The sequence below is a fragment of the Spermophilus citellus genome, assembly GCF_964194105.1.
Source record: "Spermophilus citellus genome assembly, chromosome: 17".
In the NCBI taxonomy this organism is placed as follows: domain Eukaryota; kingdom Metazoa; phylum Chordata; class Mammalia; order Rodentia; family Sciuridae; genus Spermophilus; species Spermophilus citellus.
Window position 1 is genome coordinate 39,852,849 of NC_138199.1, and position 20,674 is coordinate 39,873,522.

At 34.9% G+C, this 20,674-nt stretch overlaps 1 protein-coding gene across 6 annotated transcripts in view; it reads left to right on the forward strand.

The window, feature by feature from the left end:
* The window catches only part of BCAS3 (BCAS3 microtubule associated cell migration factor), a 633,828-nt gene that overhangs the window by 275,199 nt on the left and 337,955 nt on the right, over positions 1-20,674 (forward strand). For all 6 annotated transcript variants that reach the window (XM_081270282.1, XM_081270287.1, XM_081270285.1 and 3 more), the window contains exon 16: positions 12,377-12,527. In XM_081270282.1, the coding sequence (XP_081126408.1) occupies positions 12,377-12,527 (151 nt within the window). The remainder of the gene's footprint in view (positions 1-12,376; positions 12,528-20,674) is intronic.

Sequence of the window (20,674 nt, forward strand, 5' to 3'; positions counted from 1 at the left end):
GTTCTTTTTTGTTGTACATGATAGTAAAATCTATTTCGATATAATTATACAAGCATGGAATATATCTTATTCTAATTAGGATCCCATTCTTGTGGATGTACACCATGTTGAAATTCACTGTGGTGTATTCATATACATTCATAGGAAAGTTATGCCAGAACATTCCACTGTTACTCCTATTTCTAGCTGCCTCCCTTCCCTTCATTCAGTCAAATCCACTGAACTTCTGAACCCTCCCCTCTTGTTGTGGGTTAGCTTCCACATATCAGAGTGCATGTGTGTGATGAAAACATTCCATCTCCTTTCTTCCAATAAGAATATGAAGTAATACACCAGAACTTATTAAACTATAAACCAGTTCTATTAAACTATAATTATAACTATAGTTTAGCACTTATTGACCATACTTTCCCCATTCCTCCCACCCCAGCTCAACCTCTGGTAACTACCATTCTACTCTGAATTTCTGTGTGATCAACTTTTTTAAATCCCGAGTATGACTGAGATCTTTCAGTACTTGTATTTCTGTGCCTGGCTTATTTCACAATTACATAATGACCTGCATGCACTTCCATCCATGTTCTCATAAATGGCAAGATTATATTATTTTTATGACTGAATAGTATTCCATTATACATATTTACCACATTTTCTTTATCTGCTCATTAACCAATGGACACTTAGGTTATTTCCATTTCTGGCCATTGTGAATAATACTGCAATACATGTAGTAGCACGAATGTCTTTGACATGCTGATTTCATTTCCTTTAGATATTTGCCCAGTAGTGGGATTGCTGGATCATATGTAGTAGTATTAATTTTTTGAGGACCCTTCAAACTGTTTCCACAAAAATGTACTAATACATTTTCCACCAACAGTGTGCAAGCATTCCTTTTCTCCATATCCTTGCCAGCAGCGTAATGCTTTTTGCTGTTTTTTTTTCCCCTCTCAAGATACTTTTGGCTATTTGTTGTTGTTGTTCCCTACAAATACTAGGATTTTATCTTCTGTTTCTGTGCCACTCATATTTTAGTAGGTATTTGCATTGAATGTATAGATCAATGCAAATACCTACTAAAGTAGTATGGATGTTATAACAATATTCCAATCTCTGAGCATAGGATGTCTTTCCTGTGTGTGTCTGTGTGTGTGTGTGTGTGTGTGTATGTGTGTGTGTATTCTCTTTGATTTCTTTTACAAATGTAATATTATTTTCATTATAGAGAAATTTTGCCTCTTCAGTTAAAATTTTCCTGGAGGGCTGGGGAGGTGGCTCAAGCGGTAGCGCGCTCGCCTAGCATACTCGGGGCGCTGGGTTCGATCCTCAGCACCACATAAATTAAAATAAAGATGTTGTGTCCACCCAAAAACTGAAAAAATAAATATTAAAAATTCTCTCTCTCTCTCTCTCTCTCTCTCTCTCTCTCTCTATCTATCTATCTTTCTCTCTCTCTCTCTCTTTTAAAAAAAATTTCCTGGGTACTTTATTTTGTATCTTCTTGTAGCTATCATAAATAGGATTGATTTCCTGATTTCTAGTTTAGATAGTTCACTATTAAAATACTGTTTTTTGTAAATTTATTTGTTCATTAAAGCTATGTTTATAAATTACCTGCCAAATCCCATAGTATATAAGACAGACACTATTTCTATAAACATAAGCATGAACATAACTCTATACACTTACTTTATGCTCTCAGATGTATTGGATTACAGACATACTACCTCATGAATACAGATGACAAGAGCAGAAGGCTACAAACAGTTGGGTGTTGCTAGAGAATATAGTACAAGGCTGAGAAGAATAGATATCAAGTACCTTGTACGCTTTCTGAGGTTGTTTTGTGACCTAGAGACAGTGAATTCTTTTTAATTATGGCTACCTAAACCATGACATTTGGAATTTTTCAGTGAATCAGTTCATTTTTCTATACCACTGAACTTCTTATTTATTTATTTGTTTGTTTTTTTTAATTAGTTGTTCAAAACATTACAAAGCTCATGATATATCATCTTTCATACATTTGACTCAGTTGGGTTATGAACTCCCATTTTTACCCCAAATACAAATTGCAGAATCACATCAGTTACACACTCACATTTTAACATAATGGCATATTAGTGACTGTTGTATTCTGCTACCTTTCCTATCCCCTACTATCCCCCCTCCCCTCCCCTCCCATCTTCCCTCTCTACCTCATCTGCTGCTGTTCAATTCTCTCCCTTGTTTCCCCCTGCCCCTTTCCCCTCACAACCTCTTCTATGTAATTTTGTGTAATATTGAGGGTCTCCTACCATTTCCATATGCTTTCCCTTCTCTCTCCCCCCACTCGTCTTTGTTTAATGTTAATCTTTTCCTCATGCTCTTCCTCCCTGTTCTGTTCTTAGTTGCTCTCTTTATATCAAAGAAGACATTTGTTTTTTAGGGATTGGCTAGCTTCACTTAGCATAATCTGCTCTAATGCCATCTGTTTCCCTGCAAATTCTATGATTTTGTCATTTTTTAGTGCTGTGTAGTACTCCATTGTGTATAGATGCCACATTTTTTTTATCCATTCATCTATTGAAGGGCATCTAGGTTGGTTCCACAGTCTAGCTATTGTGAATTGTGCCGCTATGATCATTGATGTGGCAGTATCCCTGTAGTACGCTCTTTTAAGATCCTCAGGGAATAGTCTGAGGAGGGTGATAGCTGGGTCAAATGGTGGATCCATTCCCAGCTTTCCCAGGTATCTCCATACTGCTTTCCAAATTGGCCTTACCAATTTGCAGTCCCACCAGCATTGTACAAGTGTACCCTTTTCCCCACATCCTCGCCAACACTTATTGTTGTTTGACTTCATAATGGCTGCCAATCTTACTGGAGTGAGATGGTATCTTAGGGTGGTTTTGATTTGCATTTCTCTGACTGCTAGAGATGGTAAGCATTTTTTCATGTACTTGTTGATTGATTGTATGTCCTCCTCTGTGAAGTGTCTGTTCAGGTCCTTGGCCCATTTGTTGATTGGGTTATTTGTTATCTTATTGTTTAATTTTTTGAGTTCTTTGTATATTCTGGATATTAGGGCTCCATCTGAAGTGTGAGGGGTAAAAATTTGTTTCCAGGATGTAGGCTCTCTATTTACCTCTCTTATTGTTTCTCTTGCTGAGAAAAAAACTTTTTAGTTTGAGTAAGTCCCATTTATTTATTCTTGTTATTAACTCTTGGGCTATGGGCGTCCTATTAAGGAATTTTGAGCCCGACCCCACAGTATGTAGATCATAGCCAACTTTTTCTTCTATCAGACGCTGTGTCTCTGATTTGATATCTAGCTCCCTGATCCATTTTGAGTTAACTTTTGTGCATGGCGAGAGAAAGGGATTCAGTTTCATTTTGTTGCATATGGATTTCCAATTTTCCCAGCACCATTTGTTGAAGATGCTATCCTTCCTCCATTGCATGCTTTTAGCCCCTTTATCAAATATAAGAAAGTTGTAATTTTGTGGATTGGTTTCTGTATCCTCTATTCTGTACCATTGGTCCACCTACCTGTTTTGGTACCAGTACCACGCTGTTTTTGTTACTATTGCTTTGTAGTACAGTTTGAACTCTGGTATCACTATACCTCCAGATTCGCACTTCCTGCTTTGAATTGCTTTTGCTATTCTGGGTCTTTTGTTTTTCCATATGAATTTCATGATAGCTTTATCTATTTCTACAAGAAATGCCGTTGGGATTTTAATTGGCATCACATTAAACCTGTAGAGAACTTTGGGTAATATCGCCATTTTGATGATGTTAGTTCTGCCTATCCATGAACAGGGTACATTTTTCCATCTTCTAAGATCTTCTATCTCTCTCTTTAGGGTTCTGTAGTTTTCATTGTATAAATCTTTCACCTCTTTTGTTAGGTTGATTCCCAAGTATTTTTTTTTTTTTTTGAGGATATTGTGAATGGAGTGTTTTTCCTCATTTCCATTTCAGAGGATTTGTCGCTGATATACAGGAATGCCTTTGATTTATGCGTGTTGATTTTATATCCTGCCACTTTGCTGAATTCATTTATTAACTCTAGCAGTTTCTTTGTAGACCCTTTTGGGTCTGTTAAATATATTATCATGTCATCCGCAAATAGTGATAATTTAAGTTCTTCTTTTCCTATTTTTCTGCCTTTAGTTTCTTTTGTCTGTCTAATTGCTCTGGCTAGTATTTCAAGAACTAAATTGAATAGAAGTGGTGACGGAGGGCATCCCTGTCTTGTTCCAGATTTTAGGGGGAATGCCTTCAGTTTTTCTCCATTTAGGATGATGCTAGCCTGAGGTTTAGCATATATAGCTTTTACAATGTTGAGGTAAGTTCCTGTTATCCCTAGTTTTTCTAGTGTTTTGAACATAAAGGGATGCTGTACTTTGTCAAATGCTTTTTCTGCATCTATCGAGATGATCATATGGTTCTTGTCTTTAAGTCTATTGATGTGGTGAATAGCATTTATTGATTTCCGTATATTGAACCAGCCTTGCATCCCAGGGATGAATCCTACTTGATCATGGTGCACAATTTTTTTGATATGCTTTTGTATTCGATTCACCAGGATTTTATTGAGAATTTTTGCATCCAAGTTCATTAGAGATATTGGTCTGTAGTTTTCTTTCTTTGAAGTGTCTTTGGTTTCGGGATCAGGGTGATGTTGGCCTCATAGAATGAATTTGGAAGAGCTCCTTCTTTTTCTATTTCTTGAAATAGCTTGAAAAGTATTGGTATTAATTCTTCTTTGAAGGTTTTGTAAAACTCCGCTGTATACCCATCCGGTCCAGGGCTTTTCTTGGTTGGTAGTCTTTTGATGGCTTCTTCAATTTCTTCCTTTGTTATTGGTCTGTTTAAATTGTGTGTGTCTTCCTGACTCAATCTGGGCAGATCTTATGACTTAAGAAATTTATCGATATCTTCACTATCTTCTATTTTATTGGAATATAGGGTTTCAAAATACTTTCTAATTATCTTCTGTATTTCTGTAGTGTCTGTTGTGATATTGCCTTTTTCATCCCGTATGTTAGTAATTTGAGTTCTGTCTCTTCTTCTCTTCGTTAGCATGGCTAAGGGCCTGTCGATCTTATTTATTTTTTCAAAGAACCAACTTTTAGTTTTTTCAATTTTTTCAATGTTTTTTTTGTTTCAGTTTCGTTGATTTCTGCTCTAATTTTAATTATTTCTTGTCTTGTACTACATTTGCTGTTTTGCTCTTCCTTTTCTAGGTTTTTGAGGTGTAGTGTGAGTTCATTTATTTTTTGGTTTTTTCTTTTTTTGAGGAAAGAACTCCAAGAAATGAATTTCTCTCTTAAAACTGCTTTTATTGTGTCCCATAGATTCCAGTATGTTGTGTCTGTATTGTCATTTGTCTCTAAGAATTTTTTTATCTCCTCCTTTATGTCTTCTGTAACCCATTGATCATTCAGTAACATATTGTTCATTTTCCATGTGATGTAGGATTTTTCCTTCCTTCTTTTATCATTGATTTCCAGTTTCATTCCATTATGATCAGATATGGTACATGGTATTATCTCCACACCTTTATATTTACTAAGAGTTGCCCTATGGCATAATATATGGTCTATCTTTGAGTAGGATCCATGTGCTGCTGAGAACGTGTATCCACTTGATGATGGTTAATATATTCTATATATGTCGGTTAAGTCTAGGTTATTGATTGTGCTATTGAGTTCTATAGTTTCTTTATTCAGCTTTTGTCTAGAGGATCTGTCTAATGGTGAGAGCGGTGTGTTGAAGTCACCCATAATTATTGTGTTGTAGTCTATTTGACTCTTGAACTTGAGGAGAATTTGTTTGCAGCTCCATTGTTTGGTGCATACAAATTGATAATTGTTATGTCTTGTTGGTGGATGGTTCCTTTTAACAGTATATAGTGTCCTTCTTTATCCCTTTTGATTAACTTAGGTTTGAAGTTGATTTTATTCGATATGAGTATGGCCACTCCTGCTTGCTTCCGAGGGCCATGTGAGTGGTATGATTTTTCCCAACCTTTTACCTTCAGCCTGTGTATGTCTTTTCCTATCATATGAGTCTCCTGAAGGCAGCATATTGTTGGATTTGTTTTTTTGATCCAGGTTACTAGCCTATGTCTCTTGATTGGTGAGTTTAGGCCATTAACATTTAAGGTTACAATTGAAATATGATTTGTACTTCCAGTCATGTTTATTTATTTATTTATTTTAGTTTGGCTAGTTTTTACTTTTTGGTTATTTTCCTCCGCCTTTACTGAGATACCTCCTGCTGTTAGTTTTGGGCAGTATTTTTCTTTTTTTTCCCTCTCTATATACATTTATTTGCTACTGAAAATTAAAACAGCACATCAAAATTTCTTTTTATTGCAACTCAAATTTTTGAAAACCAGAAAATCTAATTATCTACTCTAATTATTACACCCTAATCAAACTATCCAATATTCTCTTTACATTTCTTCCAGTTCCTGAGTTTTATTTCAGATTTCAGGCTTTTAAAATCTCCTGGAAGACTTAAGACCTATTGGTACTTCTTTGAGTCAAACAGAAAAGTAAAACTAAAGTATATTGAAATCATTTATGCACATTTTAACTGCTCAGATTCCTTATAAAGTACTGGCATTAAGGCATGAAGGGATCCCTAACACCAAAAAAAAAAAAAAAAAAAAAAAAGAAAAAAGGATAAAAAGGATGCAAAAGAATAAAGACATCACAGAACTCATAATAAACTATTCAGAATCATTGGTATGCAGTCTAAGCATAGAAAAGTGTGCCTAAAATTACCATCATGAAGAACAAGTACAATTTATGCCTATATTGACTCTGTGTCCTAATCATACCCTATTCTAGCATTCTCAGAAGGATCCCATTCATGATATACGCAAAAACTGCAGGTACATTTGAATGGTACACTTCATGATTCACTCTGAACTTCCTTAAGATTGTTGTCTGTTTCTTGTTTGGGCACTATTTTTCAATTCCTCTTCTTGTAGTATTTTGCTCAAAATGCTTTGCAGTGCTGGTTTTCTGGCTGCGAATTCTTTTAGCTTTTGTTTATCGTGAAAGATTTTAATTTCATTGTCAAATCTGAAGCTTAATTTTGCTGGATACAGTAAAATTGCATTTGAAATACATTGTTCCAGGATCTTCTTGCTTTCAAAGTCTGTGATGAAAAATCAGTTGTTACCCTAATTGGTTTACCCCTGAATGTAATCTGCCTCCTTTCTCTCGTAGCTTTTAATATTCTCTCCTTGTTCTGTATGTTGGCTATCTTCATAATTATATGTCTTGGAGTTGGTCTATTACGGTTTTGAATGTTTGGGGTCCTGTAGGCTTCCAGGATTTGGCAATCCATTCCATCTTTCATCTCTGGGAAGTTTTCTAGAATTATTTCATTTAATATGTTGTCCATTCCTTTGGTTTGATTCTCTATGCCTTCTTCTATCCCGATGACTCTCAAATTTGGTTTTTTTATGACATCCCATATCTCTTGAATAGATTGCTCGTGGGATTTAAGCATCTTTTCTGTGTTGACTATATTTGTGTTGACTATAAACTTTGTCTTCATTATCTGATGTTCTGACTTCTAGTTGATCTAGTCTATTTGTAATATTCTCGTTTGAGTTTTTAATTTGGTTTATAGTTTCCTGCATTTCTAGGATTACTGTTTGATTTTTTTTAAGATCTCTATCTCCTGGTAAAGCTTGTTCTTTGCCGTTTGAATTTGTTTTTTAATTCATTTTCAAAATATACTTTTATTGCTTAGACTTGCTGTCTCATGTCTTCTCTAATATTCCTTTCCATCTGAGTTAGGTATGCCTTGAGTTCTTTCCCTATCCATGTTTCTGATGCTTCTAGGTCCTCCTGTAGACTTAAGTTGTCTTGCATTGTTTGTACTCCTTTTTTCCCTTGTTTTTTCATGATGTTCACGCTACTTTCCAGCTCTATTGGATTACTGTGTTTCTGCTCTTTTCTATAAATTTGTTTTGTGTTTTATATCTCTGTTGTCTCTCCTTTGTGTTGGTAGACTATGCCTGCTAAAGTGGATTCCGCTGGGAAGGAATTCCGATGGCCGAGCTCCAGTGACGTCACCTCTCTGCTATGGCGGACCCCAGGCTCCTTGCTGGGGTGTCCGAATGGGGGGGTGGGACTGGACTGTCTCTGGTTGGTTTCAGCTCCCGGAAGCCGGCGGCCGGGCGGTCCGCCCAGTCGCGCTGGCAGCCGGTGGGCGATCGGTCACCGGCAGGCTTGTGGACTCCAGCCGCCCAGTCGCGTGGTCGGTCACCGGCAGGCGGGTGGTCTCCAACTGCCCAGTCGCGGGGGCAGCCGGCGGGCGATCGGTCACCGGCGGGTGTGCGGTTTCCAGCTGCTCAGTGTCAGGGGCAATGTATTTGTTTGTTTTTATTGCTGTTCTAGAGGTTGAACTCAAGAGTCTCACACATGCTAAACAAGGGCTCTACCTCTGGGCTACAGCCCCAGCCCTACTGATCTTATCTATAAAGGTCATTGATCTCCCTGAACATGATGGAGTGGCACATGCCTGTAATTCCAGATACTCAGAGGCTAAGGCATGAGGACCACAAGTTTGAGGCTAGCCTCAACAACTTATCAAGGCCCTAAGCAACTTAGTGACCCCGTTTCAAAATTTTAAAAAAGAGGCTAGGAATGTGGCTCAGTGGTTAAGAGCCTCTGGGTTCAATCCCCAGTACAACCCTCCCCCCCACACCCTGCAGAAAAAGTTCAGTGACCTCAATTATCCATACTCTTCCCTTGCTGAAAAAACTTAGCTTTTACTCTTCTGTCTCAGTTGAAAGGTTCTCCTAAAACTGAAATAATTGTATCTTTCTTTTGCTTTTTACTGTGTATTTGCAACTCTCATTAGCAATGCCTCATGTCCACTCACATGGTGCCATCCCTTTTTACTGCTTTCCCTCATTTTATCCTTCATGTATTCCTTATGTCCTACTCTTAACTAGGTCATGTCTCATATGTTCCATGAACCTGTTTCCAAATAATTGTTCTTATATGTAGTTATCTTTAGTCCTAAACAATTAGCCCTTAATCATTCCTGTTTCATACTGTAAGCTTCATGATAAAGAGAATGCAGCATGTTATTGTAGGCTGAGGCACTCAACAAATATTTGTTTCCTAGCTAAGAAATGTGTTTGGTATGCACAGTTCTTGAATTTTAATTAGTTTATGATATGTTTAATGTTGGAGTATCATGTCAGTTCCCAATTAATATTAGCATAATCATTTAATGAGGAAGTCGTACAACTATTTTTATCTGCATTGTCCTTGAGAGTGTGATAATAAGTTACTTTCTAAATATAGTTTTTTTTTCTTATTCCTCCACAAATGAAAAATATTTTAATGGACTACCCCATTTATCTTTTCTACAACGTTCAGTGTTGTATGAGTGTAATGTTTTTGTCTAATTCACTAAAAAGCCTAAAACATCTTGTGCACCTTGTAAATGCCATTTTTGTCCCCATAATACATAAAAATCACTTTTATTACTTTTGATGTGTAATCTTAATTTGAAATTGGTGTAGATTTCTTATCATTCTCTTTTTTTGCAAAAGAGACATTTCTTCAAGTTTAAATTTTGTGTGTGTGTGTGTGTGTGTGTGTGTACACACATACATACATATATGTGCCCAAGGAAGAAGTAGCTTTTGGTTAAGTCATAATCCTAATTCTAAAGGCACTCTCATCTTGTAATGAGTTGTAAGAATTTGACTCTTACCTTTTCAGAGTTTCTGAAGATACCATCAGATACTGTTTGGTAGTTCTGTCTCTATCTGAATCATGATATTTTGAAAGTGAATGTCTTTTATAAACAGTGTATCATTATAAATGCTGCCAATAAATTTTTTGCCTTAATTCAAATTAGTAAGAATTTTCTGTGCTTACTCTGCATATTTTTAAAAAATATTGTATTTACTGCTAACAGTATAATTGAGGTTAATTTTTATCAAAAGTCAAGAAGAGCTATTTGAAATTAAATTAGGTCAGTAAGATGGTTTTTGTCTGAAAGTATTATTGTTTTAAAAATACTGGACTCATAACAAACTACAGGATTCATGGAAAACCTGGTATTGTTGAAAAAATAGACACATAGATCAATGGAATCCAAACATAGGCTCAAACATATATGGTCAAGTGATTTTTGAAAAAGGTGGAAAGGCTATCAGTGGAGAAATAATTGTTTTAACAATGGTGTAGAACAATAGGACATATATATTCAAAAAGATGAATAATGAAACTCAGCTCTCACCATATATACAAAAATTAAATATAAATAAATGGTCATCTGTTCTTGCCCTCTCTATTTAAAATTATATTAGTAGTTCCAGGAATTAGGCAACAAAAGTCATCCATACTAAAAAAGTAGAAGTAAAATTATTTTCTTCAAAGATGCCCTTATCTTTTTTTTGTTTGTTTTTGGTGCTGGGAATTGAATCCAGGGCCTTGTACATGCTAGGCAAGTGCTCTATCACTGAGCTACGACTCCATAATCTTTTATGTAGAAAAATCTTATAGAATCCTCAAGAAAATGTAGAGTAAAGCAGTAGAATATAAGATCAGGGTACTAAAGTCACCTGTACTTCTTTACCCTTGCAGTAAACAATATGAAATGTGGGCTGGGGATATAGCTCAGTTGGTAGAGTGCTTGCCACACGTGCACAATGCTCTGGGTTCAATCCCCAGCATCACAAGAAACAAATAACAACAGCAGCAACAACAAAAAGTATGAAATGTGAAATTAAGAAAACAATTCCATTTATAAATTTCATTGAGAAATCTAAAACACAGTAGTAAATTAAAGAGATATAAGCCGGGTGAAGTGGTTAGTGCTTATCATCTGAGCTACTTGGTAGCTGCTTGAGGAGCTTTGCTTGAGTCAAGAGTTCAGAGCTACCCTCGGCAACAGAGACTTTGTCTCTTAAAAAAAAAAGAGGGAGAGGAAGAGGAAGAGGAAGAGGAAGAAGAAGAAGAAGAAGAAATAATAATATAATATGATAATAATATAATATGAGATTCATGACCTGAAAAGTACAGAATAATTTTGAAGGAAATTGTAGAATACATGAGCAAATGAGAAGGTGTCCCAAGTTCTTGGGTTACAAGACTTAATATTTTTAAGATTGCAATAGTCACTTCTTGGTGTGCTAAGGTGATCCATTCTAGAACTAAAGTGGTTACCAACCTCCGTGGTGCCCCAGTCCTATATATAAAATAGTAATAATGTTGCATATAATCTTTGCATAGCTTCCAAAATACTGTAAATCATCCTTAGGTTACTAAGAAGACCTAATACAAAGTCAGTGTTATGTAAATAATTATACGTTATTATTTAGGTAATAAGGATGAGAAAAAAATGGCTCTAGATGTTTGGTATTGATGTAATCATTGTAGACCTAACTTCATAGTGCAGGAACAAGATGTATGCCTAACAGTACTCAAATAATACTGAAGAGAAACTGAGGATCTCTAAAATTGTGGGTAGCTACAGCAGAATATACCCATACATTACTTCATTTACATGGATTCAGAGTAACCCTCAGTGCATGGCAAATTCAAATTATGCTTTGGGAACTTCTTAGAATTTTTTCCCCAAATATTTTGAACAGTGGTTGCATCCATGGATGTGGAACCTGTGGAAAAGAGAACTGACCATACTCCTGAAATTGATCTACAGATTAAATAGAAAACTCAAGTGGCCCCCATATTTTTTTCAGAAATTAATCAAGTATAGGAGAAAGCAGCAGATTTTGTTGGATTCAGTGATCCACTGAAGATGGGCCACAAGCCAGAAGTGGTGGTGCATTCCTTTAATTCTTGTAACTTGGCAGGCTGAAGCAGGAGAATCACTAGTTTGAGACTAGCCTCAACAACTTAGGAAGACCCTTCATTAAAATAAAAAATTAAAAAATACCAGAAACATAGCTCAGTGGTAGAGGGCCCCTAAGTTAAATCTCCTGCACCTCCCCATCCCCCAAAAAAGATGGGTATCAAACTACTATGTCTTTCTTCATAAAGTAATTCAACCCCATACCCTATTACCAAAACCTCTGTAATTAAGTCTCATTTCTCACAGGAGTACTTTGAATTCTTCCCATCTGTATAACTTTTTAAAAAGCATCTTTATTTCTATTTATGTGGTGCTGAGGATCAAACCCAGTGCCTTACACATGTGAGAAGAGCACTCCACCACTGAACTACATCCCCAGCCTCCGTCTATATAACTTTAAATCTCCTGGTATCAATTCTACGTTTGATGCCTTTCTGAAATGATTGATGGAGTCAATGAAAACCCTGTCAGAGGTAGGGAAGCTTCCATTGGTGATGCTTTTCTGTTTTTCTCCTTGTAGGAAAACTGAACAGCCAAGACTCTTACAATAACTTTACCAACAATAATCCTGGAAACCCCCGGCTCTCTCCTCTCCCCAGCTTGATGGTAGTGATGCCTCTTGCTCAAATCAAGCAGCCAATGACATTGGGGACCATCACCAAACGAACAGGGTAAGGCCTCAGGCTCAATGTTTTTTCACAGCTGTTTAATAGGGTTGAATGAATAAAAATAAAACATACTTTTTCTTTGTGTGGTTTTGATTATGTTCTTCATTTCCAGCCCATATGAGCCTTAATGGTAGCAGATTAAGTACAAAGTTTAGAATGTGCGCAAACATACTTGCACACATCCGTGTACACACACATCCACAGAAAAAGCAAGGCAGTGACAAGTTGTGAAAACTAGTATTGGCTAATAAAAAACAGGCCCACCACTCAGTCCTGTACTCGCTGCCTCATGGCATTGCCTGATAGCACAGTTTGATTTTCATGACTTTTATAGACATGATTGGCATGTAAAATGACTCCAAATTTTGACAGACATAAATAATGAGAGACAATCATGTTTCTAATGCATTTTGAATACCATCTGTACTGAGGTTTAATTTACATATAATAAGCCTTCATTTGTGTCAGGACAATGTCATGTTACAGGTAGTTTTCTAAAATTTGGACTTTTTTCCAAAACTGATTCTTGAACATCCTTAAAGACTTTTGATGACTCGCTCGATTTCTTTGTGCTTATTTTAACTATTTAAAAAAACTTTGTCCCTGTTAGGAATATATAATTATTGCTTCTTTGCACTTCTGGGAATAAACTATGAAGTCTACGATATCATTAGATATTATGTGATAACAGAAATTCATTTTGTTGTTTAAAAATATATTTGCTGTAGTCAGATTATTTGTTTTTCTCAATGAGCAATCCTAAAGTTTAACCTGATTTGAAATGGAATAAATTCTATATTAAAATTCTTTATTAAAATGCCAGGAGAAACCCTGTCTGGATCTCAAATGGTCCTTAGGGTCTTCCCAATGAAAATAACAGATTAAATTATTTGTGTGACAGGTTAATATCTTTTAATATTATTATGCTAGTGTTGTTGTTTATAGAAGTCACTTTCATGACAAGACGTACTCAAGGCTCTCAGGAATGGGTCCTTGGAACTTCCAGTATCATCATATTAGAAATCGACCCTCAACCTGGGTGTAGTGATGTCTATATATTAAGTGATCCTATTGCTATATGGAGAAATAAAATTAAATTTGTGACTAAGGGAAACAATAGGAAAAAGATAGAAAATGTATATCCCAAATCACATTTTATGGTACAGATCATTTGGCCTGTCTTTTAATTCAACTCTTTTTGTTCAATAGAAGTGTGATTTAAAATAGAATTTTGATTTTTCTTCTATTAATTTCTTGATTTTAAAATAAGTTAATAATAGTGGCATAAAGAGTAAATGGGTTATGTCCTTACATTTGCAATTAGTTTGTTTTTTCATTTTATGACATTGTGTTCCCTGGATATAGAACTAAACAAAAACAGGACTAAATTTTTAAACAGAACTTTAAAGTTGGTTTTCATTTGCTGAAGTTAGTTTATAACTGTATCTTCTAGATTTACCTCAGCATTGTACAGTTCTTCAAATTTCTTTCAAATTTTGTCTGTCTTTCCTGAATCCAAGTGAAAGCATCTTCTGACTTGTTCCTTGTAAATTAATTTTACATCCATAGTGAGGCGAACATAAGAACCTGGTTCAGAAGTTCCAGGGAGACATGAAAACATATTCTGGTGTTTTGTTTCTCATGTGTGTGTTTGTTGTTGTTTCTAACATAAGAACTAATGCTGCCTTATAATGCAAAGAATAAGCTGTCTTTAATAAGGCTTTCTAAAATTACTCTGAGACTATGACTAAAGTTTTATTGATAAAATGATATGATGTTAAAATTTAAAAATATTTGTGGGCAGGGTTGGGAAGTAAGTCTACTCTTGCTTATATTTGAAATTTTCTAGAATACAAAGATAAAGTCTGTCACTTTTTTACTCTTTGTCTTTCTACCCTCTTTCTCTTTTCACTAAGATGGAGAGAATCTTTATCATCTGGTGTCTTGCTGTGTGGCCATAATTCATCAGCATGGATAAATTCTTTGTTTCCTTTTCTTTGTTAAAAACCTGCTCAGAATTCTCATATTTTTGGAGCATACCTAATGTGTTCCCTCATATCATGTATAAATTAATAATTATTAATGAAGCATTATTAATTTATTTTCTGGGCTTTGAAATTAACATAAAGTATACAATACTTGTAACATATTGTTGATTAGGCTTTGTATCTCTATTTTCAAGTCATTTGATTTCTGTTAAGTTTTAAGTTGTTTACAAAGAATAATTCATACCTGTCCCAAATGAGGACTTGACTTTAATTTTTCAGACTTAGTACATACTTACAGAAACATTGTAAGACTAGTAAAAAGATTTCTGTATATCCAAATTTCCCAGATCTTAAAGTTTTAAGGTCTTTTAGTATTCACATTCTCTCACTCTGCATAGATACAGACACACCATACTTTCCCTACTTATTTCAAGATGAGTTGTAGACTCAACACCCCCTTATGCCTACATCCTCCATGCACAGTCTGAAGGCAAGGATAATCTTTCACATAACCATGTTATAATTACCAAAATAAGAGATTTTACAATGAATTTTGTTAGTTGGGTTTTAAAAAATTCCATATTCTCTTATCATGAATTCTCTAATTATGACAAACTTTAGAATACCACAAATTACTCAACCTACTATTCTTTTTTTCCTCTTCCTTTAGTACAGAGTACAGTGACTAATAAGTGTGCTGATGACAGTGATTGTAATTTGTATTTGACCAATGCTGGATCGAAGGACTTTAATACACTTATGAAAGTGTTTCCTGATTATAATCAGAAATTGCTATTGTGACTTTATCATTATTTTATTATAGGTCACCTAAACCTTGGCTCATAGTTTTCAGATATAATTTTTGGTTTCATCATCTTAAAATTCAACGTTTTTCTCATTAAAATACACATATTTTGCCTTATCAAAATTAAAATTTGATTTGTGTGAAAAAATATATTCTGTTTCCAATTTTTCCATATGCTGAGTTTTGAAGCAAATCCTAGATGATATTTTATCCCTTTTGATTTCATCCAATTAGAATTTAAGCATGTTTTCTTAAACATTTGTTTAAAACATTTAAAAAACTGACCAATTCTCAACACTGCAGTTAGCTAATTAGTGCTCATTTTTTCCACTACATTTTGTTTTATGTACTGAGACATTCAGTTTTCTTATTAAGGTGATGAGCAAATGAAGTTTTTGGTTTCCAGGTCTCCCTTCAGTTTGGAAATTTTGATTTCATGGACCTCCTTTTCTAATGTTTTTTAAAATAAAAAGAAGCATTCATATGGATAATGTAGAAAAAGGATCCAGAATCCACCCATTACAGATGTGTAACTTCTGTCTACCTCTAATATGCCTAATAATATACCTTAAAAAATTATATACTTACTGAGGTTAGCTCAGCTTCCACTTGTCCTAGATATTTTGCATAAAGATGTAAAATAACAACAAAACATTATATTTTTATGGCAGAAATTTCCAAGGATTGCCTAGGACCCAATATTTAAATATCCAAATTGAGATAGAAGCCTCAACTTAAACCTTCAGGGGATAAAATGTGTGTTTACCATATTTAACATCTGCCCTCTTATTTTTACAAATACATATCCCTGTGCAGTGTCAAGGACCATCTGTCTCACTCCAAGACATTCATGAGGTCAGTGAAACTACAAATGGCAAAAGACAGATGTATTTACACCTTCTTGTTCAGTACCTCGAAGCAGCTCTTGGAGGAAAAAAGGCCTGTGTTGGCAACAGCTGCTACTGACCTCTGAGGATGTATGTGGATGAAGGCAAAGGAAGTGCTAGAAATTATTTGGCTTCAACAATCACCCATTCAAACAGAATCCATTTTCTGTCAGTCTAAGACTGGAGGATTGGAAAGTCCTGCTTACCACACCATCATGTTTATATCATATAAAATCAAGAATTATTTAATTATTTAATCTCCTTGCTTATTTAAAGTAACATTAGCCAGGCACTGTGGCGCACGATTGTAATCCCAGCGGTCTGGGAGGCTGAGGCAGGAGAAATGCAAGTTCAAAGCCAGCCTCAGCAATAGCAAGGCGGTAAGCAACTCAGTGGGACCCTGTCTCTAAATAAAATACAAAATAGGGCTGGGGATGTGGCTCCATCGAGTGCCATTGAGTTTAATCCCTGGTACGAAAAATAAATAAATAGATAGATAAACAGTTAAATAAATAAAGTAACATTATATTAAGGGATTGTTCCAGTTCTTGGAAGTTAGGTTTTTGTGGTGGGAATTTATTATCAGTATTTCACAGATGTTTGGTTAAATTAATGAATCAAATTAGAATAATATTTTTAATATTGCTTTCTAAGTAATTACAGAACAAAAATTTTTTATCAGTATACGATTTTATCTGCTTTGAATCTAAAATTATTTAGGTATATACATTATTTTGTGGCAAAAGCAGAAAACAACAAATGTCAGAGATCAAACTAATTTCATGGGAATTAAAAAAATACAAAAATTAAGAATTAAAGTTATATCCTTGCTCTAAACTAGTAGAAAGTGGACATAACATAATTTATTCTCTCATAGTTTACTTTTTCTTAAATGAAAGTAGCTTCCTACTTTCTTCCTCTCTCTCCACCTTTTTTATATTTATTATTTTCTCTGTAAGTATTTTGGGGTAGTCATTAGGAAATTTGGGCTTCATCTGTAGAAATAGAAAGGTAGTAAAAAAATAATTGTGAGTCTGAAGCTTTCTTTTTTCATGTTGGTTTAGCCACTGACTATCTGTGTGTCCTAGGTCAGTTTCCTAATCTAAAAAAGTTATATGTTTATATAGATTATAATTTTTTCGCCTTACCATGTGTGAGTTTCCATTTATTCTTCAATTCAATATACTCATTTCAAAGCCTCCCCACTGTTGAGCTGTCCTGAGTAGTGCTGAACATAAGCCCCAACACAGGGGTGTTTGCTTATGTTCAGAAATGGAAGCAATTAATAGTATTTATTTGAATATAACCAATTGATATTTGTAAAATAACTGTCATCAGAGCTTGCTACATGAGTTAGTGACATTGGCATACTTTGAAGAAGGTCTATTCCTTATTTATGTTAACTCGAGTCAACTTAGCTTATTTATTTAGTCAATTTGACCTGATCCCTGAATCTTGTAGGCTAAGGTCTGAGAGTTAGGTAGGAAAGTTATGCAGAAAGACCTGTCAGATACAATTGCAATGGCAAATTCCCACTTCTCATCTCAGTCCTGTGAACTATTAGTTCTTGATTACTCAGTTCTGAATGTTTCGTTCCAGATATAGAATAGTAGACAATATATTTTCATTAGACTATATATGCTTATGTTTACATGTGTGATGTATTTAACATAGTTTGAGTTTTTATTTATTTATTTATTTATTTATTTATTTATTTATTTATTTATTTTTGTGTGTGTGTGTGCTAAATAAGTAGAGTACTTAAACCATACCATATTTTATTGCATCTTACTGTAAATCTGGGTACTTTTTAAAATGAAGTCTACTATTATACCATATTAAAAGTCAGCAAGCATAACATTCTATAGAAGTTTGACATTATTGAATTTGAACATTATCTCTTTTTTTCTAATGAAAATCTTTTATATATTGAGTTTGTAATTTAAATTGGCATGTCGAGTATATCTCAAATTAGATAGTTGTCTGTTTCAGGTTCAGTTTGCTCTACAGAGCAGTAGATTGAGAGCCCCAGTGCCGTAGATCTCTTTGCTTTGAAGCAATTAAAATTAAATTAATGAAAATTTTAAAAACATGAAAATGACATGGGGTAATTTGCTTTTATGCAGGTGGGAGGTGTGAATTCACTTCCGTTGCTACTTGAGAGAAGGTGCACACAGTGTGAAGGCAGTAGAGGTCCTAGAATTTGTTTTTAGAGTAATGTGACTTCGTTTTAGTGTTTTCCATGTAACACACTGTGAATTTTTCTCTGTTCAGTACATTTATTTATGGTCTTGTTCTGGGGTCTGCTTTGTGTTAGAACCTGCTGATAGAACATGACCAGTTGAAAATAGGATTAATACAGTATGTATATATAATTCATCTCTTAGATTCCAGATACTTTTTTACACTCTGAAGATAATAAAGAGAATCATTATTAATAACCTTTTAGTGATAAAGTCAGGTTTAGAGAGTTTGAGCATGTTCATTTCAAATCTGGTTATACTTTTTCCTTACATGAAAAAAAAAAAAAAACAAAAACCTTGGCATTTGCCTTTTTTTTTTCTTTTCCTGTTAGTAGAACCAAAGACTTTGTGGTGTTATTTGGTGTTCAACAAAATGATTGAGAGTTTAATGACTTAAATAACGTGAATCGTATGTTATAAAACATAATTCTTTCCTTTTCCTAAGAGACTCCCAGAGAATTCCTTGGAGAACTAGTGGCCAGGTCACTTCCAAGTGGTCAATAAATAATTCTGTAATAAATGTTGCTGGATTTTTAATCTCTTGACTAGATTTTCCTAAGGTTTTTCAATTGGAATTCAGTTCAAAGTGATCATAATTACCACATAGTGAACAGGTTTTATATGGCAGGATGTTTAGGCCTGCTAAAACTTGATTGGAAAGCACAAATTCTTCAAATCCAAATATAGTAATTTGAGTTGCCTGTTGTAATTCACAGGGTCTTTAATTCAACACGCACTCGAACTCTCATGCTTGGTTTTCTCCCTGCCCTCTTTCCACTCCAGTACAAAACTACAGCTGTGGGCCTCTGGAGGGAGGGGAGAGTCATAGGTGAAGACAGCTGAATCAGGGACTTATACTTTGTGACTTCATATTTTCATTCTTTTACTACTGAGGAAAGATTAAGTAGGCTCATTTCAAAAGAACAGCTGACACTTTCCTTACAAAGTCAGTAATTACGTCAGTTACTATATTTCTTTGGAGTTTGTAGATCTTCTTTCCCGTGTATGTGGCAGAGGTCCAGTTGTGGGACCAGGCAAGAAGGGGGGTGAATATAGATTGAGTACATGCTGAGTCCATGTATTAAGCCAAGTTTTCACCTTGTCACCCCAGTCCTTGTCCTTTTTGTTGAGCTGTATTAACCTAGTGGATTCCTATTTGATTGAAGTTGGATAAGTTTTAAACAAGTGGGTTTGTGACATTGTGGGTAGTAAGTAGGGTCTTTCAAGTTGACAATGCCATTATTCACTACAGGCCTGTTTGCTACAGTGTCTGGAGACTTACCTACACTTTGGCATCATGGGGTAAGGAATCTCTTGTTGGTAATGTGTTGTCACTGACTGGAAAGGAATATCTAGATTTGCTTTTCAAGTTTATGTATTGTTTGTTGGTATAGCATGTTTCCATTTTATATATCAGGAAACTTAATCCTAGAAGATATTTACTAGCTATGTAGGTAGAAAACATCAGGTTGTTTGAAATGTAGAAACTTCAAGGGTTTGTTTCAGTTTTGCTTGGTTGTTTTTTGGTGTCCATGGAGAATTCTTTTAAGTCATAAAGAACTAAGTAAAAACTTTCAAATTCCTTACAATGTATCAGTTGTATTCTGATGTTTGAGATGAGATGAGAGACTGTTCATTGTAGGTACATTGAAGAGCAGGTTAGGTCTGGTTCTTCAGACTCCAAGAATTTCTGCCAGAATCATCTGGACTATTTGGTTATTTCACATGTCCTGCCTAACAAAGTAAAATTAAAGATTTTGTGTACTGTGTGCCAGCCCAGACCTTTTCATTTTGGAGGTTTTTCTAAGCATATAGAAATAACTTGAACCTCTTGGCTTTCTGATCATTTCTGCATTTTATCACTATGCTGTTGAAAGTCTCAGATTTTTAAATCTGTGTTTTTCAAAGTGCAGGGTGAACTCTAGCAATATTTTGGTTTTGATCAGTGATTAGTGAGTCTTGAAACCGGATAAAGAGATTGTGACTTTTTTTCTTTACTTAAATAGAATAATAAATGAAATTTTGCTATTGGTTTTACAGATCAGCAGCATTGGTGTTTACTACTAGCTTTTTGGAGATACAGAATCTGAGACTCTCTAACCATCAATATGTGTTAGAATATGTATTTATTTGCACTGTAACAAAAACCCAGCATTAATGTTTGCAGAATGTGAAATGGAAAATATAGTGTTTATTACAAATAAAAACCACATTCACTGAATTGTTA